At 47.3% G+C, this 24,113-nt stretch overlaps 1 protein-coding gene across 2 annotated transcripts in view; it reads right to left on the bottom strand.

Moving 5' to 3' along the window:
* The window catches only part of TRPM3 (transient receptor potential cation channel subfamily M member 3), a 495,097-nt gene that overhangs the window by 57,355 nt on the left and 413,629 nt on the right, over positions 1 to 24,113 (bottom strand). The window contains exons 13-20 of one of the 2 annotated variants that reach the window (XM_046022643.1): positions 23,239 to 23,274; positions 22,914 to 23,054; positions 19,625 to 19,654; positions 18,262 to 18,551; positions 17,501 to 17,729; positions 15,206 to 15,373; positions 9,151 to 9,291; positions 3,157 to 3,285 (exon numbers count right to left, since the gene is read on the bottom strand). In XM_046022643.1, coding sequence (XP_045878599.1) covers positions 3,157 to 3,285; positions 9,151 to 9,291; positions 15,206 to 15,373; positions 17,501 to 17,729; positions 18,262 to 18,551; positions 19,625 to 19,654; positions 22,914 to 23,054; positions 23,239 to 23,274 — 1,164 coding nt within the window. The remainder of the gene's footprint in view (positions 1 to 3,156; positions 3,286 to 9,150; positions 9,292 to 15,205; positions 15,374 to 17,500; positions 17,730 to 18,261; positions 18,552 to 19,624; positions 19,655 to 22,913; positions 23,055 to 23,238; positions 23,275 to 24,113) is intronic. The other variant, XM_046022644.1, reaches the window with a different exon arrangement.

Genomic DNA, 24,113 nt, shown 5'->3' with positions numbered 1-24,113 from the left:
TGGGGGGAGGGGGCTCTGACGGACCCTAACTCTGGAGGGGCTTTTCCGCTGCCACACACAGGCTCCACGAAAGGCACAGTTGGATAGTGGGAGTCGCCACCCCACCCACAGCGCCACCTGCCAGCGGATGCGAGGAGCCAGGAAGGCCGGCCTAGTGAGGTTGGAGAGCTGGGCTGCCCTCACGAATCCCGGCGGTTTACCCTGAGACTTCCGTCCCTGGCCGCCTCATCACCAGCCCCGCTTTCCCGGCTCGGGGCCTCCTCTCAAAGGAGAGGAAAGCACAGACGGGGGCAGGTCGAATCTGCAGCTACTTATGGGAATCCTGTGTCCCCTTTAGTGGCTTACCTTGGCCTGAAATATTAAGGGAGGGAGGTCTCGGGGCGAGGGGTTGGAGCGCCGCGCGAACACCAGCGCCTGCGGGGAGCCGCCTGCTTCCGGCTCCGCCGGGCGCCATTCCTAACCCGAGCCCCGGGGTTTCTCCGGCCGGAGCCTGTCATCAGCATCACCTGCCGGGCGGGCGAGAGCGCAGACGGCTGCGCCCTGCGCCTGGAGGCTCTGCGTCGGCGCGCCTGCTGCGGGGCTGGAGAGTTTCCATTTCTAACGAGCTCCCAGGTCACGCCGGGGACAACAGGTTGAGAACCACTGTCCTACCCATCGGGGATCCCCGCACCTGCCGCCGTCCTGGCGGCTTCTCACCCGGCTTCGTCTCCACGAGGAGAAACTCCGCGTGTGTGGGCGGGTGGGGGTGGGGTGGGGACGGGAATTGACTTGGAGTTTTCTAACCCTGGGTCCACACCGGGGCTGACAGCTTCATTTTTTAAACGGCGGCGATCTTTTTGTGAAATCTCAACGCGAACAAAAAAGGGCAGGGCTGAGGGGCTGCCGGGAAGCTGAAGCGCGAAGGCCCCAGAGACTGAAGCTTCTCCGACGGGCTCTGAGGGGGCGTGGCCGGGGGCGTGGTCGTGGAGGGGGCGTGGCCGCGGGTCGCGGACCTGCCGTGCCCTCTCAGGGTTGCGGGGAGGAGGCTCCGGGCGGGAGGACGTCCGCTCGCGCGCGCTGTAAACAGTTCCGGCTCTTGAGGGATCCCGGCGGCCCGTGTTGGTGACTGCGCGCAGAAGTATGTGGTGCTGGGAATGGGAGGGCCGCCTGCGAAGCCACAAAGCCCCGCTTGTATGTTGGGAGGCCGGGAAGCCGGCAGACTTTCCCACGTTTCCAGGATCTGGCGTGCCCGCCCGCTGCGGGAGGCGGGACCTGTGGGGTCCTCGGCCTCGGGGCGCTCGGGCGTCTTCGCTCGGATGGGTCCCGGGGCGCCGGGCGGGGGCGGCTGCCTCGCCAGGCCGAGGAGGAAAAGGCGGGACCGGGCAGGAAGGTGGTCAGCGCCTCCCTGTGCGCTGCCTCCTCCGAAGCCGGGGCTCTTGGGCTGACCCCCTGCTGACCCGAGCCTGCAGAGCCCGGCCCTGTGCACTGGTTCATGCAGCCTCAGGAGAAATGGATATCCAGGCCGGGAGGTTCCTGGCAGCCCGCCTGCTTGGCAGCCTCTTCCAGAACAGTCCGTGGAGTACAGACTGCTCCCTGTCTTCTTCCAGTCTGGTCTCTGGAGGGATTCCAGTCTCCCTGCCCAAGCCTTTCCCTTTTCTGCTTATCATGGGGAAGGAATATGCATCAGGGCGTTAAATCACGGGAGGGGAGCTGGCGCTTAGCAGCAGCAGAGCCCTGACCAGTAAGTAGCAGGCCTCGGTTCTCAGAGAGCTGCACAAAGACCACAGCAAATTTATTACAGTTGTCCAGTTCACAGATGGGAGGTCCGCAGCCCTGGTCAGGAAGTAGAAGGCATTGTGAATAGGAAGACCTAAGAGTAGATCATCAATGAGAACAGGGCCAGGCAAGGCATCCATTAAAAAAAAAAAAAAAAAAAAAAAAAATCCAGCTCATGAAAGGGACTAGTACACACCTCCAAACTCTCAGGATGGGGGCATGCCGATTAGAACTTAAGCATCCCCAAAGCAGTTTAAAAGCCAAAAGAAGGGCTCTAAATATATTTGAGATTTTTTTTTTTATGATCCCAATATGGTGGCATCTAATAGATGCATCCCTTTTTTTCTGGAAGAGAACATTCAAGAGCTACAGCCTAAGATACTGAGCTTTTAACCTGTCTTGGTAACGAAGGCAAGGATGAATTTACGAATTTGTAGGAATCCTGTTTTTCTGTGGAGGCCTATACATTTTCCCACTCACTAAAGTATAATGAGTAGGATTGCTCCAGAGCTCCTGAGGGTGCAGTGGACTCGACGGAGAGTAATTCTTCCATAAGAGGCCTTGCCTGCTGACTCCAGGGGGAAATGCAGAAGAATCCTCACACAGGGCAAGCCCGCCTTCCCAGCCTAGGGAATGGGAGTTTGGCAGGGTTGCAGAGCCCTCTGGTGGACCATTGCCTGAGCACATTCATTTTAGTGACTCAAATTCTGATGGCCCCCCAGGGCTGGCTTTGGCTTCAAGCAAGACCTATGGGTGTGGGGTTATGCTGGTTCCTTTTGCAAGATGGGGATTGGGGAGTGGGGGAAGAGGGAGACCCACATCCTCGACCAGAAGGGCAAAAAGTCTCTTCATTTCATCTCAGTGATACCTAGAGCTGGTGGAAAGGCTGGTGCTGAGCAGGTGCACAATAAATGTGGAGAAGGAATAAACCAGAGGATGAGTTAATGAACGAAAGAATAGTTCCTCCTCCCACAGCTGCTGAAACGCATTTGAAGAATCATAGGTATTGGATGACAGTGTCCAGAGAGACCCGGAGTAAAGGGTTGCAGCAGGAGTTAAAAGTGGAAAAATGGAACAATTTGAGAAGTCCTGTTTATAGAGTCGAGGAAAGAGAGGCGTCGACAGTATCAAAGACAGGGGGAGGGTTTCTTGGGGCAAGAGCTCTGTGGGCAGAAGCTAGAGCAGACCCTGAGCATGCACGGAGTGGCAACCGATAAACACACACTGTGATGCCTCCCCAGGTCAAGGCCTCCTTAAGGCCAAGTCCACTATTTCTACGGCAGCATTACAGAATACAGTTTCTGGCTTAATTTGGCTCCCCGGCAGCCACCTCTCCCTTCCACCCACAAGTGTAACTAACCACTGTCTTTCTCCAGTGTTCCCGTTTCTGAAAGCGGTTACCTCTCTCATCTTTTCTATTCCCAGGGTGAATATGTAGGAAATGACGATCCATTCCTGCGTGGAAGGCCAGCGCTCCATCTTCACTAACACGATGTAGTTGAAGAGCATCAGATACCCGATGTACGCCAGCTGCAAGGAAGCACAATGAAGAGGGTGCTTGGGCTCCGACGACCCAGGAGCCCTGCCCTGGGGACCGAAGGAGCCCGCCCCACAGGATGGAACAAGGTCAGCAAACAGGACACAGAATTCACCATGGAATTAACCTGGCAGCTTTCAACTGTCCAAAGAATTAAAAAAAAAAAAAAAAAGACTGTAATATCTGAAATCATGTGATGTGCTGTCTTCCTTTTGACCCTTACGTGTGTGTCTGGGTCCCAGTACTCTGCTTACACCTCTGTGTCCTGAAGCATCATTTTGTTTTGCAGTTACCCAGTTTCTTGTGTCTTTCTGGCTAAAAAGCAAACCGCTTCTCTCAGGGCTATTCTCGTTCCTGCCTGAGTCTCAGGTTCTTGAACGAGGGCAACACAGTGGATTTGAGCCTAACGGATGCCAGGTAGATTAAATGTCTGTAGGAAGGAAAGGAAGACACATACTATACTGTACTTGTAAACCAGTCAAACCAATGTAAAAATAGACTGGACTTGATCTCAAAGTCCCACCTGAATTATTTTCCAAGCTCATGTCTTCTTTCTTTTCTCTCTCTCTCTCTTTTTTCCCCTCCTACCTTAATGTGCTTGGCTTGGCAGACCCCGGGGAGCGATTTATCTATTTTCCGTTGTACCACCTCCCCACCCAATCCAAATTGGGGTCTTCCTCCCTGGTTTCTGCTTCTTCAAAAGAAAACAAGAGAAGGAAAGCGATTTATAGAAAGAAACGGGTCTGTGTATCCGACTGCGGCTTGGAAGGGGGGTGTAATCCTCATGAGGCTTGAATCCTGTTTGAATCCCAACAGGAATGGCCGAGGGGCTAGGTGTCCGAGGAAAACTCGGGGCTCAGGTTTGGTGACTGTGCCTGGAGCATTCAGTTATGTCTAATGAGTGGGTGGAGTGGAGGAGGTTCTCGCACAGGGGAGGTGAGGAACCTCTGGAGAAAAAGGCCCCCTCGGGGAAATGGCGTGTGAGCTCAGCCTTTTCTAGGTGACGTTGCGAGCTAAGGCACTTGCTGATTTGGGGGGCTTTGGGGCTGTGAGTGGGAACTGAGAGTGACTTCATTCCTATGGGCACTCTTCGGAGCCCACATAGCAAAAAATAGGACACAGTGTGGGCAAAAGGGTTGAGGCCTTAGAGCTTTAGGGTGACTTTGGAGCCCTGGAGGCTGCTTAGCAGGTGGAGAAAGGCGCGGCCTGGCTGGGAGACCGAAGGGGAGCCGGCAGCCCTGCAGCCCCACCTGATGGACGCAGTCTTGTACACCCAGCCCTTCTGGGCCTGTCATTCTATTCCGCACCTCAGGTCCCACCCCTCCTGGTGGGGATTCTCAGCACCCTCTGCCCACCTCATCTGAGAAGTCTCCTCGCCTTGAACCCACACAGGATGCTGTTTAAAATGTAACTTGGTTCATGGGGTTCCTGTTTACCATTATACGGTGGCATCCGCTCTGGTCCCCGTGAATACTTCTCAAGACACAGCGGACTTCGATGGCTAAACTCTAAAACATATCCTGAGCCCCCTCCTGGCCTGAAATCCTTCTTTCTGGTTGCTTCTTTTTGTTTGTTGGAGCCCATTCCATTGCTTCAGGACAAACCAGTCTCCTTAACTGCCCTGGTGTTTATCGCCCAATTCACTGCAACACATTCCAAAGCATTATCTTCTCTTGGCACATGGAGGCCCAGTGACACCCACACCATTCTCCCAGAACCTCAGCGTTTTATCATTTCGCTCCTCCAACCTGCCTCTGTCCTCCAAATACAGGTCTAGCATACTCATTGGGTGGAAGGAATGTAGACACCCCAGTCGGTGAAACTTGGATTTAAATCCTAGCTCGGGTCCTTCCAACCTGTATCATTTTGGGTAAATCACGTCACCTGCCTGGGCCTCCATCCTGACCCGAGATGATGGCTACTGACCTTACAGAGCTTTGGGAAGGACTGGTTAACGTTCATGCTTCTTCCATGATCAGCCTGTTCTTTAAATCCCAGCTACTCTATGGTGTTTTTCTTTCCATAATCAGGCTACAATATAACATTTTGGGACAACTCTCAAAATATGGACTTCCAAAAATATGGTTTTAAATGTGTTTAAATGGCACGACGGAGGACTGGCTGCTCTCTGGGAAGCAGCCTATCTTAAAACTCACCAACATTTGTGAGTCTTGCCACAGATTACCTCAACATGACATGCTTTCATGTTGTGTGTGTGTGTGTGTGTGCGTGTGTAGACACGTCCACACATGTATTCTGTAAGCTTTGACAGGCTCTGTGTAGAATGCCAAAGCTTTGAATAGAAACATAACCTTACGACTCTTATTGAAGTCAACGGGAATCCTATAAGGGTTTGTATTTTATTGGCTTCTATATTCTTTGTATCAATTTTCCATCGACAAGATGCACAACTCCTGAACTATGCGATACAAGCACCAAAGCCCGCAGTAGGTCGGGTGGATCCGGATTTTCCTACTGCTGCTGGAGAGTGGAGGGGAGATGTGTCACTGAAATGGAGGGAGGAGTCTGTCCCTGCTGGAGGAGGCCGGAGCATGGCCCTTGTGCTCTGTCTTGTGTCCTCTTTCATAGCTTGAACTGGCATTCTCTCCAGCTGAGCACTTGAAATGGCTTTCATTACAAACTAGGTCTGGAAGCCAGCTGGATCCCTGCCTCCTTTCTTCTTGGAACAGAAGAGGACCGAACCTGCTCTTCTAGAAACTTGCTAAGATATTAAAAGTGAGGTTATGCGGAAGTGAGGTGTGTCCTATCTTTGAGAAACTTGGGAGCGTAGAAGGGAATGTTTTTTGAAATCAGAGTGGGAAATACTCTTACAGAAAAGAACACAACCGAAAGCCACGGGGACATTTGATCTAAAGCTGAATTTTCCTCTTAAGCGTCTCCAGGGATTTCAAAACCAGGCACTCCTCATCTCCAGGTACTTCCTTGAGGCCTGGGCTTTGCAAAGACATAAAGTGGGTTTCTGAACGTCGTTGTGTAAATACAACCAAACAGGACTGGGGTATCTAGTCTACAGTCAGCTGTGTGGGAGGGAGCTAGACACGGAGGCTCCCCTTTTCAGAGGAAGCTTCACGACCTGCCAACTAAAGAGACAAGGAAAGCAGTGTGTCCCAAGCTTCCGGAACCACAGAACTCATGTGGGAAGCTTGTTAAACCTACAGCCTCCTCATTTCCTCCTTGGAGATTTGATTTAACGGGTCCGTGATAGGACCAGGATTTGCATGTCTAAGAAGATTCTTTATCATCATGGAAGTTTGGGGAAATACTGGCTAAAACTTGGGCCTCTGCCTAGAGCTGTGGTTCTTAACCCTGGCTGCCCGTTACAACTACCTGGGAGCTGCAAACTACCCAGATGCTGGGGCTGGGCCCCAGACCAATGATGTCAGAATCGCCGAGAATAGAACCCAGGTGCCTTTAAAAAAATAGATGAAGATAGAGATTAAATGGAACCCAGGTGTTGTTTTTTTTCTTTTTAAAGTACTCCAGGTGGTTCCAATGTGTAGCCGAAGCTGAAAACCACTGTCCAGGGCATTGGTGACATAAAAGCATCCTTGGCTAAGAAACCACAGCTGAATAAATGGGGACCAAGGGAATCAAAGAAATAAAGTTAATACTAAACAAAGATTAAGGGAAAAAGAGAAGTTTTGGAAGGATAAGAGAAGGGAGTCCTGTTTTTGTAAAGGTGATAGATAATTCTCGATACTCTATGGCTCCTCCTGGTTCCTTTATGCTCTAGATCAGGAAGAAGCAAACTTCTTCTCTAAAGGACGAGAAAGTTAATTTTTTTAAAATATTTTATTTATTTGACAGAGAGAAATCACAACTAGGCAGAGAAGCAGGCAGAGAGAGAGGAGGAAGCAGGCTCCCTGCGGAGAAGAGAGCCCGATGCGGGGCTCGATCCCAGGACCCTGGGATCATGACCTGAGCCGAAGGCAGAGGCTTTAACCCACTGAGCCACCCAGGCGCCCCGAGAAAGTTAATTTTTGAGGCTTTGCGGACCTGACAGTCTTTATGGCAAGTAATTGACTCAACAGTTGTAGCACAAAGCAGCCAGATTATAGGTAAACAAATGAATTCGGTTGTGTTCCAAGAAAACTTTATTTATGGACACTGAAGTGTGAATTTCATATAATTTTCATGTGTCATAAAGTGTTCTTCCTTCGATTTTATTTTCCATTCTTTAAAAATGTGAAAACCATTCTTAGCTCGCAGTCCACAATGATGGGTCTGGATTTGGGACTGGATTCAACCTGTGGGAATGTAGCTTGCCAAGCCCTGTTCTAGGTGGAGACACCTGAGGGAGCCTGGTATGAGAGGAAGGACGGGAACGGGTGTGAAATGCAGGAAAACCATTATCTTGATGAAACTGCTCGTTTCGGGAAAGTCTATGTAAAGTACTCCTAACAGGGCTGCGTAGTAGGTGTTCAAAGACAGATATTAACATTATTGAGTGGATGGATGAATAAAAAACACTCTCGCTGTGCACTGTGACTAGCCTCGGAATAAAACAGTTACATTTCTATTGTGCTTCCGCGTTCCAAGCACTGTTCTAAGTGCTTTACATATTTTAACACATTTAATCTCTCCTAAATCCTACAAAGTAGGTACTATTATTATCCCCATCTTGAGGAATTTTTACTTCACTAAAAAAAAAAATCTGATAATTATATTTTGATGATATCCTTTTCCAAGATCATAGTTGAAAGCAGTCATTTCCGACCTGTGGCAACATCAGCCCATAAGGGGGGACGGCGGGGGGTGGGGGGCGACACGGGGCGATGTCCAGAGACCTTGTGGTCACCCCGCTCTGGGGCTAGAGAATGCTGCTGGCATCTAGTAGACAGAGGCCAAGGCTGCAGCTGAACGTGCAGTTATGCCCAGGACAGTCCTCCTCCACCAAGAATCACTCTGCCCAACGTGTCAATCGTGCTGAGGTTCGAAAAGCCTGATTGAAAGACAGCGTCAAGTGCGAGCCTACAGGACCATGTAGGACAGCTCAGCTGGTCAGCTGAGTCATCCTGGCCTCACACTTGGATTTTCCTTTGCTGACTCAGGTGACTGGTGTGTAGCTGGTTGAGAAAGGCCAAAAATACAAATGCCCTCCCTCGTCTGGCACCATGCCACTGTGGCTGGGGAGAACAGAGCTGACCTGAGCCTGAGCTCACCTTCGGCTTAAAATACCATGAAACAGAGAAGTAGAAAGCCAACAGCTGAGCCATTTCTTCCATATCCAGAGGCTATTTCAGGGACGATCTTTATCTCTGGGCACTGAAGCATCCTTGCCGTGATTGTAGGTTACTGTGAATGCTTTCTGCTGCCTTGCTTGGCGTGTTGTTTAATTGTGTCTGAGCAAGAAAGGTTATTTGATGACACTCCCAGGTTGGCAGTAGTCACATACTTAGGTTCCCCCCACCACCACCCTTTAGTGGTGTTAGTTCTGACACTCTGCTCAGCCCTTACCCTTCAGGTGTCCCCCAAACCCAGGACTGGCATCAAAAACGGGCAACTCTGATCCAGCGCTCATCCATCCAGAACACAGAAGCGTTTTAGAAAACGACATCTATTTTCCTGCTAGACCAGACTCATACTCATCTCACCTCTATTTCTGTTAGTTCTCACTTTTACCATTTCCTCTATTTCCTGCAAGGAGGAGAAAGACAGACGCTGTGGAAGCTGCCTCGCACACTCCACACGTCTTACAGAACCCTGGGAGAAGCTCTCATTCCTGCCTGTGTGATCCTTCCACGGTGGGACTCAGAGGAAGCTGCATACGTGCACGCAAACCTGACCTTGGGTCTCTGCGGTCACCCGTGAGCAAGAAGGGAAAGGAAGATGCTTACGGTGTAGAACCAGAACTTCACAATGGGTGCGTTGTAGAATTCATAGATTTTTCTGCCCAGGGGGATCAGCCGGTGTCTGCTCTGAACTTCCTCTTCATCCTTCTTTCTGGAAGACTCCCCGTTGTTGCGTCCCAACATTGCCTACAGTGGAAGAGAATCAATACCATCACGGCAGGGCCCCGGAAAGCAGGTAGTTCAATGTGCTCATTTTACCGACCAAGCATGCATGCTCACCGAGCTGGAGGGTGTTGTCCCAGGTCCCTAGAGATTCAGATGTTGTGCATTTGCATTATATACAGAATCAAAGATTTTGGCCCAGGATGGAAGCCTTAGGGAGAGCTCTTGATTACTCTCTTTTCTTCTACCCTGGGAGCTCTGGAAGATGTCCGTGGTGGAAGATACCCAGGGTTCTGACAGGGAGAAGTAGAGCCCGGAAAGTCCAGGCATCTTTCTTTTCCTTCCACTCCCTCTCCCCATACATGTAATGAGACAGGCAGATCTGGATTCGAATTCTGTCTTCACTCAGGCTAACGACTCTTAAGTAAAAAATACACTGGGCCAGTAATACCTAACTTACCCAAAGGTTATGAAGTGTTCCAGAGGCTAAGTTATCTGAAATGCCTGGGGCTTAGTTAGGTTAGAAATATCTCTACCCTGAGGCATAAACCTTGGCTCCTTGTTTTCAGACCCCATAAATCCTGCATTCCTGCTGGTATTAGTTTCGTGGCAACTCCTAGGCACATGGCCTTCCTCTGGGTGGGACAGTCCGCCAAGTGGGACTCGGAGAAGCAGGGCCTGACCTGGAGAGGCCTTGTCTCCGAGCTGTTGGAAGTTTCTTTACAAATAGAATTGTTTTCTTCTCACTCATGGCAACAGCAGCAGCAAAAACAGTCATTAAACAGCACAAAAAAAGGCAGAATTTGAGAAAAGGCAGATGCATGCCTGTCTGGGCAGCAAGTGACAGGATGAGTTCCCAAAGAGGGCTGGAGATCCTCCTGGTGAAGAGTTCCAGACTTTGGGTCACTCAGAAGGAGGACTAAATCCTCTCTTGGATACTCGGCACCCATGGCACCTTGGGAAAAGCTTTTTGAATTTTAGTTTCTTTATCTTTAAATTGGAGGTAATAATAGCATCTTTTATAGGATTGGTCTATAAATCAATAAGCATCTGTCCTCTTAATAAGAGCTCAGTACATTCCAGCTGGTGTTCACACTGAGACTTTCTTGGGTACTCTTGACTGAAAGGATCTAGTTGGGAACCTTTCACCAGAAAAAAGAAAAGTATTATCACGGTCTAATATAACATAATTTACTGGCTTCCTTCCTTCCTTTCTTCCATTATCTCTCCCTTTCTCCCTTTCTTTCTCCCTTTCTCCCTTCCTCCCTTTCTCTTTCTCTCTCCCTTTCTCCTTTTCTCCCTTTCTATCTTCCTCCCATCCCCTTTCCTCCTTCCTTCCTTCCCTTCCCTTTCTCTCTCTCTCTCTCTTTCTTTCAGTTCCATGCCCAGCATGGAACCCAACATGGGGCCCAAACTCACGACCCTGAGATGAAGACCTGAGCCGAGATCAAGAACTGGATGTTTCACTGATTGAGTCACCCAGGTGTGCTGGCTTTAATTCTTTCAATATTAGTCTAAGGAAAGGTTAGTTTTATAATATTTGGTAAATGACATTTTTATTTATTTGTATTTTTTATTATTTATTTTATTTAAATTTAATTAACATATAGTATATTGTTAGTTTCAGAGGTAAAGTTCAGTGATTCATCAGTTGCATATAACACTCAGTGCTCATTCGAGCAAGTGCCCTCCCTAATGCCCATCACCCAGTTACCCCATCCACTACCTACCTCCCCCCAGCAACCTTCAGTTGGTTCCCTAGAGTAAAGAGTCTCTTATGGTTTGCCTTCCTCTCTGTTTTTGTCTTATTTTATTTTTCCTTCCCTTCTCCTTGATGCTCTGTCTTGTTTCTTAAATTCCACATATGAATGAATGAAATGAAATGAATGAATAAGACAAATATGATACTTTCCTTTTTCTGACTGACGTATTTCACTTAGAATAATATCCTCTAGTTCCATCTATATCATTGCAAAAGACTTCTTTTTTTTTTTCAGGGAAATGAGATTTTTTTTATTAAATGTGATAACAGCAAATCCTTCTAACTGCTCAGAGACTGACAAGGATTTGGGACAAGAAAAAGGACTGGTATCATAGAAATTATTATAATTATATTATAGAAATAATTTGTTTACCTTGAATTTGAGAACCAGATAATTCTGGTTTCAAACCACCTTACTCAAGACATCATATATAAGTTTTAGCTACTTTTGTCATTGCCTCAACTATCCAACTACTCACATATATAACAAAAATGATAAACCTGTAATCCATGGGATTTCTGGAGAAGGTAACAAGGTAACTTCCATTTCTTTCTTGGACTCTCTGGCTAGAAGTTTGCCTTGAGTTAATGAATAGGTAAGATCCCATTTGAGGGCCTATCCAAGCCTTCATTTTGGTCAGTGAGCTGGGTCAGCCTTCACGATGGATAGAGCACATTAGACTTCTATAAATATTGACCCACTGACCTCAAGCAACTCCGACTTTCCATGACATTTATCCCTCTATAATTTATAATTTATGTAACATAATTATCCTGCCTCTGTCTACTTCTTTATATGCTCAACAGTACAGTACTATTTGGAGACATAATAGAACTTTAGCAAAGGCACCTTGCGGAGTTTTAGGCATCTTGGAGAGTGACATCTTGGGGTAACCTCTAGGGACAGTGGCTTCCCCCAACAGAGTTGAAACAATGCCCTGGGTCCATGGACAGGCTGGGACTTTAGTAGGCAGAGTGCAAAAACACTTATCCGGCAATGCAGGTAACACAAAAACAAAAACACCACAGCCGGCCTGGCCTTTATTATTCCAATAATTCCCAAGTCAATGCTTTTTTTAAAACGCTTTTCTTTCATGGATTGAAGGAAAGCATTTTCCAAAATTTCATTAATTCTAGCCTAAGTAGCTTAACTGACTGATTTTCTTGATTTCTCTTCCCAGTAGCCAAACATTTCCTTTGACTACATTCCTTTAGCAGAATGTAATAGGGTCAAATACAGGCAAAACGGCACAATATGGATTGGAGAACTTTTTGCTGGCTGGACACAGATGTCGGGTCTGGGAAAGATCTGCGAAAGGCTACCAAGATGAAACAGAGACTCATACTCATGTGTAATTTTGGAAGGGCCGGGGAAAACGTCCCAGTCCAAGAAAGGAGATGTTGGCTCAACACAGAAGTCCAGATAGCGTTCCTATGAAAACAGTGCAGGTATCAACAGGCTGCATCCTTCAACCCTCCCCGGGGTGAGACGAGAACAGTGATCCAGCAGTCACAAAATTGTCCTTGGGGTCAAAGGAAGCTCCAGCTTGAAGACAGTTGCTGTCCAGCCCTGACTTTACCAGCCCACAAGTCCCTTCTTCCATTCCTCCTAGCTCTTTCTGCCTGCGGGGGAGAAGGCCAGGCAGTACTCCTTGTGGGCTGACTTTTACTTGGGTATATAACAGTGGGGCCGACTCTCTGGGAACCAGACTTTGGTCCAGGCCCTCAAAGTTCTACCCAGAGCAGGAGAAGGGAGCTGCTTCAGCTGTTTTCTTCTTGAGACCCAACCGCAAAGAATGCCGATCCAGCACCTGGCTGCCTTCAGAGGCTCCTTCCTTGGGCTTCAAGGTCATGTCATCCTTGATGCAGGAGGCCCATGCATTATTTTTGGATTCTTTCTGCTATATGGTAGACCGAAGCTGAATCCCTACATTTGAGACTAAGAAGAAACTCTCTGCATCCCTGAGCCTATAGGCCTCCAAGCATGGCCGACGGGATCTCTGTACATGGGTTCTAATACTGGCCTTGCAACTAATTAGCTGGGTAACCTTGGGCAACTTAACCTCTCTGAGTCTCGGCTTCCTCATCTGTAAGATGGGATAATAAGAGTATCTACCTCATGGGATGGCTGGGAGGATTCCAGGAGTAGATGCACATCAGACATTTGTCACTATGATCACAATATTTGCAAACATTTATCAAGGCTGACTGTGCACCAGGCCCTGGTCTAGAGAATTCACATGTATGCTTCTTAGACTGAAAAACTACCTGTGAGCTGGACAATGTTCTTATTCCCGTGTTAGAGGTGAAGCAGCCATGACCCAGGTCCCACAGTGCGTAGCTGCTGGGGCAGGATTCTGGGTCCAGGCTGTACAGTCTTTACCCCTTCACTGAAGTATTCGGTAAAGACTTGGTACCATGACTACTACTGTTTCTGTTAATGACTAAAACATCATTCCCTCTCCTTGAGGGATTTAGAGGCCACCGTTATGGAAAGCTCTTTAGGGAGATGGTCTTCTGATCCTATCACAGAGGCAAGCAGACCCGTCCACTCTTTTTTATAATGAGGGACGCCTGGGTGGCTCAGTTGGTTAAGCTGCTGCCTTCGGCTCAGGACATGATCCCAGGGTCCTGGGTTCGAGTCCCACATTGGCCTCCTTGCTCAGCGGGGAGCAGGCTTCTCCCTCTGCCTCTGCCTACCACTCTGCCTGCTTGTGTTCTCCCCCCTCCTTTCTGACAAATAAATAAATAAATAAAATCTTAAAAAAAAAAAAAAGAGGGGTGCCTGGGTGGCTCAGTCATTAAGCATCTGCCTTTGGCTCAGGTAATGATCCCGGGATCCTGGGATTGAGCCCCGCGTCGAGCTCCCTGCTCAGCGGGAAGCCTGCTTCTCCCTCTCCCACTCCCTCTGCTTATATTCCCTCTCTCACTGTGTCTTTCTCTGTCAAATAAACAAAATCTTAAAAAAAAAAAAAAAGAATCCTGAAATGAGGGGCTCCTGGGTGGCTCAGTGGGTTAAAGCCTCTGCCTTCGGCTCAGGTCATGATCTCAGGGTCCTAGGATCAAGTCCCGCATCAGGCTCTCTGCTGAGCAGAGAGCCTGCTTCCTCCTCTCTGCCTGCCTCTCTGCCTACTTGTGGTCTCTGTCTGTCAAATGACTAAATAAAAAATCTTGGGAAAAAAAAAAAAGAATCCTGAAATGGAAAACAAACTTTTTTTTTTTTTTTTTAACTCTGTGAGTCAAAAACTGTGAATGATTCATCAATCAAAAGAGTGGTCAGATGTCTATGCCCTGCTGTCCTTGGGGTTGGGCCTGTTCCCTTTAGGAAGGACATATTGTAGATCTGGAAGAAAAACTATTCACAGGGTGGTCCCACTAGGCTAATAATGCGAAGGGCCTTTTGTCACCCAAGCAAAACCCATTTTTCTTTTCTCTCTTTACAGGATTTTTGGGTCATCACAGTCATGGTGGGGGAGGGCGGGGGATATTAAGGAAGTCCTACGGAGTTGTTACTTTCTGTCTCCAAAACTCTGAAGCCCTGCCTGTCCCTCTAATGGCAGGTGATATTTTTAGACTTTGGATACCATCCAGTAGCAGTCACGCTGCTCGGGCGGGGGTTGCAGGAAGCCGTCCCATGCCCAGCTGCCCTGTTCCCCCTGCAGAACAAAGCAGCCACTTTCTATAATTATACCAGGGAGAGCTAATAAAAGCCTTCCATACAAACCTCAAAATTCAATTAGTCCTGCATTTGTGGGCCTGACCCTGAAGACAGAAAAAGGCGGAGCATCTGATCACCTGCACGGCTCCAGCCCAGGGAAGCTGGCTGCTGCCATCCCATCGATGGCTTTGCCTCCCTTGTAGGCTCCGTGCCACCTCCCTTACTTGTGTTTAAAGCATTGCCCGTTTGGAAAGCTGAAGGTGCTTTGCTTTTCAGTCTTCCTGGGTGGCCCTGTGCCACTGACTCTGGCTGAAGGATTTTGCACAGAAACGGACATCAGTGCACAGAGAAGACCCTTTTGTAATTCCCGGGTCTGCATCCTTCAAGGAAACATCTGGTTGGAGGGTGAGCTCGGGAGTGACCGAGTCTTAAGCCATCTTAAATCTTAAGCCTTAAGTCTACGGTTCACGTAGGTTAGGGCTGCTGCCCGTGGACCATGACTGTATGGTTTTCCTTACTGTCAATTCCATGTCCTCTTCATCTTTTTCCTTCGTGGGCTTCTCTGGCTCTTCCGGCTCCTTCTCTTGAAGGTGGATTTCCTGAGCCTGAGACATGTAGGGCATGTCGTCTTTGTTCTTGAACTCCAAGCTGAGAATTGAAGGAGGAAGTAGAATTCCCAGAATTACCTAAAGTAATAATAATGATAATAATAATAATCACATTTAAAGGATTACGATTAGGGCGTTTTTTTTGTTTGTTTGTTTTTCTTTTCTAGAATCAGAGGGCCTAGGGTAGGGTGTGTGTGTGTGTGCGTGTGCCCATGTGCGCATGTGTGTGCCCTAAGCAAGAACCTGCATATGTTACTGCTCTGGGGGTCACTCTTGTCCGTCTGAGAATCTGTCATGCACAGCAGGAGCTCAGCCCGAGTTTGGAGAAACAGAGTATCCTGCCCAAATACATCTTACCCAGTTAACACCCACGTGACATGGGGAAAACCCAGGAAAATGCCAGAACCTGCCCAAGGCCACAGTGGAAAAGAATTCAGACTTTCCTTTAGCCATCAGCACTTGGTTTTGCGAAATCAACTCCTACATATGTCCCCTGGCATTTATCTGCTAACATGTCAAGTGGAGGTGATTATGCATCATCTGGTTATCTCTGTAAAAGAAGGCTGTCCCCAGTTGACCTTGAGGAAGTCTATGTGGGAAAGCATGTTTTCACTCCGGAGTACTCGCCTGCCATTTGCTACTATATCACAGAAACACACACACACACACACACACACACACACACACGTACGTGGGCTCCTTATTCACCACGAGGAACCAGGGGGCTCAGCACTGTGTTCCTCTCAGGTAAAAGGACATGCTTCCACCTCCATGTGACGATAACAAATCCATGCGCCCTTCTCCCTAGGGTCGATCTCATTCTGCCTTTGAATGATAATCCGGGCATGCGACTTGGGCGCCCTCGATCTTCTCCTGCCTCGCCTCTCAAACACTAAGCTGGTTCTGCCATACAAGACTTTTGAATACCAGCGTCCTTGGAGAAGCTGCGCCAAGGGGAGGGGCTCAGAGAGATCCCGAGCAGTAAGTGAAAATGATCCTCAAGTAATGAGGCAGGGACAGCCTGTGCCTGAATGCCCAGAGGGACTCGGGAGCAGCCAAGGGAAAAGGGAAGGAGGTGACCCTGAGGTTGGGGTGACTGGCAGGCCTGGGAAGGCTCAGGTGGCTAGCTGGCAGCCTTCAGGGGACATGACACCCCCGTCCTCGGAGCGGAGAGCCAGGCTTGGCAGTCGCTAGCGGTGTGGCTATGAAGCACCCATGACCCATGTCATGGAGCCCTTCTGTGACTCTGGCCATGAGCCCGTGGGAAGGGTGGTGTGGGGGAGGGGTGCTGGGTCCATCGGGGTGGCCTCTGGAATGCTTGGTCTGGTGGCCCTTCTGCTTGGCTCCGACCTCAGGGTTACCCACACCAGGTAGCTCCAGGTAAATGTAAGCCTGACTTCACAGCCACCAACTCTCGACCGAGAAGCATTGGAAAACACTCCTTCCATCTTTCCCTCCCAGTTTTTCTTTGTACGTCTTTCAGTTTAAGGACTTCCTTGTGAGACACTAAGGAAAACACAAAGAAGCGAAGCCACGTGTGGTCCCATGTCTTGTACTTTCCAGCCCAGAGGTAACCGCTACAAACATCTGACAGTGTATCCTTCCTCGTTTCCTAGCAAAATCACAGACAGATATAACTAGGCACGTACATGCTTAAAAAAACCACAGACGGACTCGGGCTTTATATAACTGGTCTACCACTTGGTCCTCTTCACTTAGGAATAGATCGCGATGATATGGCAACATCTGTCTCCTTTTGATTTCAGTTTAAAACGTTTCTCAAGCACAGCTGCTAAGAGCCAGCGTCCCTATGACACGGTGCAAAAGACGGCTGAGGCACTGGGACGTGGGCAGCCAGGACAGGTTGCCTGGTGAGGGGTTCCTGGTATAGCACGGCTTGTGCCAGAGCGAATGGTACTTTCTATAGCACCTCTGTGTGCCCATCACCTCCGGATTTGTTGCAAAATACTAACGTCTGGGCATGCCGTCTCTAGAAGTTCTGACTTAGCAGAATTTGGGGTAGGCCCTAGTCTCTACATGAAAAAAACAAGAATCCACTACAGAAAAGATTCCGATACATAGTCGGAGCTTCAAGTCACCCTCTTGAGACCAGAGAAAGCCCAGCCCCGCCGCAGACTTGGCTTGGTGAGCGCCAAACCAGCCCTCCGCGCCTCCCAGCCAACAGGCCCTTCGGGGCGCGCTGACCTTGAGGCCTGAGTTCTTGCGCATGCGCAGCCGGCCCATCCACATATCCGTGAGCAGCATCTGGCTGCACGTGTGAGCGATGAAGTCGCGGTGCTTGGCCGCCACGGCGAGCTGCAGGCAGGTGGCATTGCTCCAGTTCTTCAGCTCGTACGTCAGCAGCTTCATGGCCAGCTGCTCATCCTGCTTGTACGACTGGTCGAGGAGCTCCACAGCCAGCTGGCCGAAGTCCCTGGAAGACAGAATGCGAGGAGGTGTCTTTTGGCCATCTTGGAGACTTAATGATGGAAGCGGGGACCTGGGGGCCAAGCCACGGGAGGTGGTTCCTGGGTGGCCTCGTTGTCTCTTATAGGGTCTGGTCTGTTCCTTCGCTCATCTAGCTGACATCGATTAAGCATCTACTATGTGTTGGGGGTGTAAGTCAAGCAGGTGGTTGTTCTGGTACTCAAGGCTCTGGATGGGGGAGGTAGACTGGAAAAAGCAACAGAGTACAGTAGGTCTTCTTAAATGGGACAGGCCTCAGTTCCTGTTGGAGCCCTATCAACCCCGAGAGTGTGATCTTGGGGAGGTTACTTAATTCTCCGAGAGGATGAAATACGATCTATGTATCTCGCGTACTTCTCTATCTAGCACTGTGTGCCACAATTGTTAATTATTCACGTCCACCCTCTGTGTGTGTATCATGGAGGCAATACGACCCACGCTTAAAGGTCTGGGAAGCTCAGACCCTCCAGCATCTGAGGACCCCTGCTGGGCTGGCCAACCTGGAGTTGTGGTTCAGCTCCTGGGAGATGTCGTCGACCATATCATTCTCCGAAGCCTCATGAGCCATGGCTTTGCAAAGTTTACAGGCCACCAGGGCCTTGGCCATGGCCTCCTCGCCGTGCTGCCAGAAGAACAGGGCCATCTTCTGCCTCTTCATCAGGACGGCCCACACCATCAGCTCATGGAAAGGGAAAGGGAAGTGGTTGATCTCGGGGTCGTCCAAGTCAATGTCCACCTCTTCTTCTCTCTTTTTGGTGGTCTTTCTTCCTCGCCTCAAGGGGACATCATCCTATAATTTTAGGGAAAAAACACAGAGGTGGAGTTAGAAATGAACCAGTTACACTTATTAAATAGTTATTTGTTGTATACCTACTAAGGGTCCTGTTCTGGGATCAACACAGAAATGAACTAGCCTATCCCAGCTCCTATCCCAAAAGTACTCATGCCCAACTTTAAAACAAGTTATAATGAATGCATAAGCATAGCCCTATGGGAATATGCTGGTGTTATACTTAATTTTTAAAAAGTATTTTTAATGGGCCATTCCCTTCCTTTCTCTTTTCCTTTTCTTTTCCTCCCTTCCCTCCCTCTTTCCCTCCCTCCCTTTCTTCCTTTCACTTTTGTTTTTGTCCATTTCTTTTCCTACAGGTAAGGCTATTTGTGCCTCATGATGGACAGCATTGCCCTTTTCTCTGAAAGGACAAGGACATCCTTTTCTTACAGGTGCATAAACGACAACACCCACACAAAGAGACAGGAGATGGGAAACAGATGACCTATCTTCACTTTCTACAAACCTCTTAGATGCATTTGTGAAGTATTTCTGGCCTTTGGATCTGTTGCCAGTTGTAAACAACCATGAACAGATTTCACTCACTGGAATTTATATGCTCCCTTGGTTTTCAAATTAGCATTTCAAGTAAGACGTATTTTCTTAATTAATGTAACCTTATGGTAGAATTTTCAAAGCTACTGTAACTTGCCCCCCTTAATAATGGGAAAAAATGGGCTCCTGGGTGGCTCAGTGGGTTAAGCCTCTGCCTTCGGCTTGGGTCATGATCTCAGGGTCCTGGGATCGAGCTCCGTGTGGGGCTCTCTTCTCAGCGGGTAGCCTGCTTCCCCCACCCCCCATCTGCCTACTTGTGATCTCTCTCTGTCAAATAAATAAATAAAATCTTAAAAAAAAAACTGGGAAAAAACTTCCCTTCCTTATTTTAGAATCATGTACTAAGCCTTATCAATTAAATGAACATATGTGTGTGTGTGTGTGTGTGTGTGTGTGTATACACACACATATATATATTTAAAATGTATAATAAAGAAAACAAATAATTGACATTAATAATTTGGGCAAATACTTACCTCCATTCCCAGTAGTTTCAAGGCTTTGGGCTATTTAGAAAAAAAAAGTTACACATAAAGTTAGACCTTTCTTTATAGAGGTAAGAAAAGAATCCTACTATATCTTAACCAGGTAATAGAAGAACTCTACCGCACATACAGCATTTATTCATTTCACTAAACAAAACACCACCAGAGGAACCCATTTATAGAAATTCTAGAATTAAGGAGTGCCTGGGTGGCTCAGTGGGTTAAAGCCTCTGCCTTCGGCTCAGGTCATGATCTCAGGGTCCTGGGATCGAGTCAAGAATCAGGATCTCTGCTCAGCGGGAAGCCTGTTTCCCCCTCTCCCTCTGCCTGCCTCTCTGCCTACTTTCTCTCTCTCTCTGTGTCAAATAAATAAATAAATAAAATCTTAAAAAAAAAGAAATTCTAGAATTAAGGATTTAGTGATTTTGGTGAATCACAGAAAACCAGACACCCGGAGAGGCATAATGAGATCGTCCAAGGGTAGACCCTGTTGATAATCTCTTTTATGAGCCAAAATTTCTTCATCTTCCCAGAACCGTCCTGCTTGGCTGACATCTCCATGATCTCAAGCACTTGGGTTCAATCAAACCAGGAGCTATTTCTTAAGGCCTTGCAAGGCCTCTATTACCTGGAGACTTGGAATATTATTCAGAGTATGTGTTTAGGTATTTCACGCGAGCCATCTCCCTATGTAGCTGTCTAGTAAGGCAAGGGTGAGTGGGGCCACGGGGACATGTGCAGACCGTAGCAGAAGGTGCTTAGTGCCATGGAAAGTGTCAGCACATACAGTGGCATCACTGGTCATGCTGGGAATGTGCAAAATAGCCACAGGCCAAGACAGAGAGAGACTGAAAGCAACTCAGCAAATTACAGGACTTGATTTATACCTAACAAGTGGAGATACGAAATTACATCTCAGGTATCAGGAATTCCAGTTCTGTTTTAAGTGTTACAGAATGGTGAGGTGCTATCTTGGAAGTTGTTCGGTAACTAGTAAGGTTAAAGCACTCTCCATTCCTCTAAATTTTATTTTGGAATAAAATAAAACTAAGACTAGCCTGAACCTTGTCTCTTTCCCTTTCTTTCCCTTTTAGCTTCTAAAGTGACCACAGTTTGAAATTTGTGTGATTTTATTTTTATTATTTATACTTTTTGGTGTTTTCAAAGTGGTCTTCGAGCACCACCAAATACTTTCATCATCAGAAGATCGGCTTTGTTAAAAATAGAAATCAAGGAGCCTGGATGGCTCAGTCGTTAAGGGTCTGCCTTCAACTCAGGTCACGCTCTCAGGGTCCTGGGATCAAGCCCTGCATTGGGCTCCCTGCTCTGCGCGGAGCCTGCTTCTCCCTCTCCCACTCCCCCTGCTTGTGTTCCCTCTCTCACTGTATCTCTCTCTGTCAAATAAATAAATAAAATCTTCAAAAAAAAAAAAAAGGCAGAAATCATGCCCACCACCAGCTAGAGTAACAGTTCTTAAAATGTGGTCCAGGAATCATAGGATCCTTTCTGGGGCTCAAAAGTGTTTTCCTAATAATACTAAGATGTTCTTTGGTTTCAGCACCCATTAACGTTTTGCAGTGACGGTGCAAAGGCAGCGAGTGGTGAGCCAAACTGTGGGCGGCCCTAGCAGGAATGACAAAGGCAGCAGCCGAGACTTCACGAGTTGCCATTAGATTACACTGTTACGCACTTGAAGTTTAAAAACAAACAAAAAACCAGTTAGACTTAAGAAGTCCTTGATGAGACCTAAAAAAAAAAATTAACTATATTAAATCTCTACCCTCCATACTAAAAAAAAAACCTCTTGGCTATTTTGAGGGATGAAATGGTAAGTATGCTGAAAGCACTTTTGCTACATGAAAGCACTTTGCTACATAGTGAAAGAGGACGGGTCGTCCTGAGGACAAACACACACTTCTTTGGATTAGAGCCACGCTGCTTCATGTGCGATCTACTTGAAGGAATGACTAACAGACCAACTACCGTTTACTTAGCCTTGGACACTGGGCGGACGTTTTTGGTAATGGCCGAAGTGGAGCTATCGTTTCAAGGAAAATAACTAGCTGATGGTATTTGTTGCCAATGACAGAATTTTCCAAACCAAAATTAGAAAAAAATTAGAATTTTTGAAAACTTGTATATTCTCTCCCCCATGACCTGGACGGTTTCTCAGAAGTTAAAGACTTTTCTGATGAGATGGGAGGTGATTTTAGTGAAGGGTGAGTTTCTGAAATTGTCTAATGAAATGTGTCAGCCGGCAGGAGATCTGCATACCTCGACAAACCGATATGATACAAGGACCAGTCTACCATGTTCCCAGATCCAAAGTGTAAGATCAGGCAATGCAATTTGAAGTTGTAGGGTATGAAAAGTTCATTGAACTATTTCAGATTTTGTGTTTCCACTGATCTTCAAGAAATTGCCAACTGAGTTTTGATGTATGCAGTATCAAAAAAGAATATAGTTATTTGTAAAAATTATAAAAATTATTAAAATACTCCTTCCTTCATATACATATCTTCATACATATATACATATACTTCACATATATACATTTATATATACTGGTCATATTTGTCACATCTTTGTGTGGAGTCAGATTTTCTTTGTATATTTCAACCAAAACGTCTGGCAACAGAATGTGGAAGGAGATAGGAGAATCTAGCTTTCTTCCATTAAGCCAGATATTACAGAAAGATGCAAAAAAAATGTAGAACAATGCTACTCTTATGCCAAATTTTGTTTTGAAAATACAGTTATTTTTCACAAACATGTCATTGATGTTAACAGGTAATGGGCTTACAGTTAATTGAAAATGAATTAATATTAATAATTAATAAATATTGTGAAGTCTTTAATTCCTAACACGATAATAGCTATTGATAGAACTCCCAGAAATAAGAGCTTTTTGGGGTCCTCAATAATTTTGTAAAGGTATAGATAGATTCCCAAGACCAAAAACCATGACTGAGGCAGGTATGATTAATTTGAATTTCATAATTACTCCCTGACCATTAGGGGACTAATTATGAAATCTTAATCCTGATCACTCTCAGTACTGGTTTCTAATTTTAATGGAGCCTAGTGAGGAAAAGAAAGGAGTGTATCCCCCAATACATTGCCTTTTTTTTTTTTTTTAATGGGTTTGATGGTGGAGGGAAGAAGGCCAGCTGCCTTCTTACTGGATCTTCCCCTAGGAGATAAGGAAACCACATCCCAAATGCCTCCCATCCTAGTCCTCCCCAGAAACCCAGGAAAGGGAACCTGCTGCAAAACTCACCCTCTTGGGGCCGAAGAGGTTGTGGTAGAGCGTCCGGAAGCGCTTGCGCGTGTAGTTGCAGCGGTAAGCCCCGCCCATCAGGTACTCGATCACCAGGCCGATGTCGATCAGGCTGATTCTGTAATCCGGAGGCAGGTTCCCCTATCAGGGAAAAACGAAACACACACACACACACACACACACACACACACACACACACACACATGCAAAAGACAGCGTGGTTTACTAGGGATTCGATGCCATGTGTTCTGTAACTATTTTAGAGTAAAAAAAAAACTAATTAAGAAACATATGAATGTAGTATTATGCTGGTTAATTAATTCACCTTAAAATAGATCCAACCGAAACCTGGATATTCTCGCTTGGAAAGAAGACATAAGTTAAATAAGAAGATGCAGAAATCGTCGGCAATAACAGAAAATCAAAATATTTATTCAAGTCTTCAGCTGGGGAGAAAAAAACACCAGTGTAGCAGAGAGAAACACAAGGCTTGATATGGCAAACACTGAGCTCCCGCCGCTAGCAGCTCGGCTCCCCAGACGGTCCCCAGGCCCCCGCCCAGCGCTGCCCTGCCTCTACCCCGGGCTTGCTCCCACTTCGGCTAACCATTTACTTCTTCCCACTCACTAAAGGAAGACTCCTTCCAGAAGATGGTTGTTATTACCACCGCCTGCCTCAGGTGGGATGTGCTGAGAGTTCCTCGGCAAAACATCTATGAACAATTAAAAAAAAAAAAGGAGCAGCTTTTTTCATCAAAGGAGAGCGGATGGATGCCAGGATGAAGTCAGTTAGGAGCACCCCTTGTGGTTAGAGAGAAAGGGGGGTGGCATGAGGAGAGATTTTGAGGGAATATTTATTTTCCTGGAATTAAGGAGGTTTGGGATATTTTCTTTCAAAGAGAAGAGCGTTTCTTAAAGACCAAGAATGATGGCGTTTAAGTTTTAGGGACTTGTATGCACAGATGCAAAACATAAGGATTTTATCATTGTCTTCTCATTACTGGTTTCTACACCAAAAGGGTTCTCTCTAGGGTCTAAGGAAACTACCTGCTTTGCTAGGTCAGGGGAGAGTTAGTTCCATCTATGGAGAGCTCTGAGCGCACCGCCAGTTCCAAAGAGCGCGAGTAAGGAAGGCGCGTTCTGGTTTAGCTTCCTGCGGCAGGAGCATGCTCTGTACCACGAACCACGAGGGTACAGCGCT

This window comes from Meles meles, chromosome 11 (genome assembly GCF_922984935.1).
Source record: "Meles meles chromosome 11, mMelMel3.1 paternal haplotype, whole genome shotgun sequence".
Lineage (NCBI taxonomy): Eukaryota > Metazoa > Chordata > Mammalia > Carnivora > Mustelidae > Meles > Meles meles.
The sequence above is the reverse complement of the archived record's forward strand: the minus strand, read 5'-3'. Positions and strand labels throughout refer to the sequence as shown.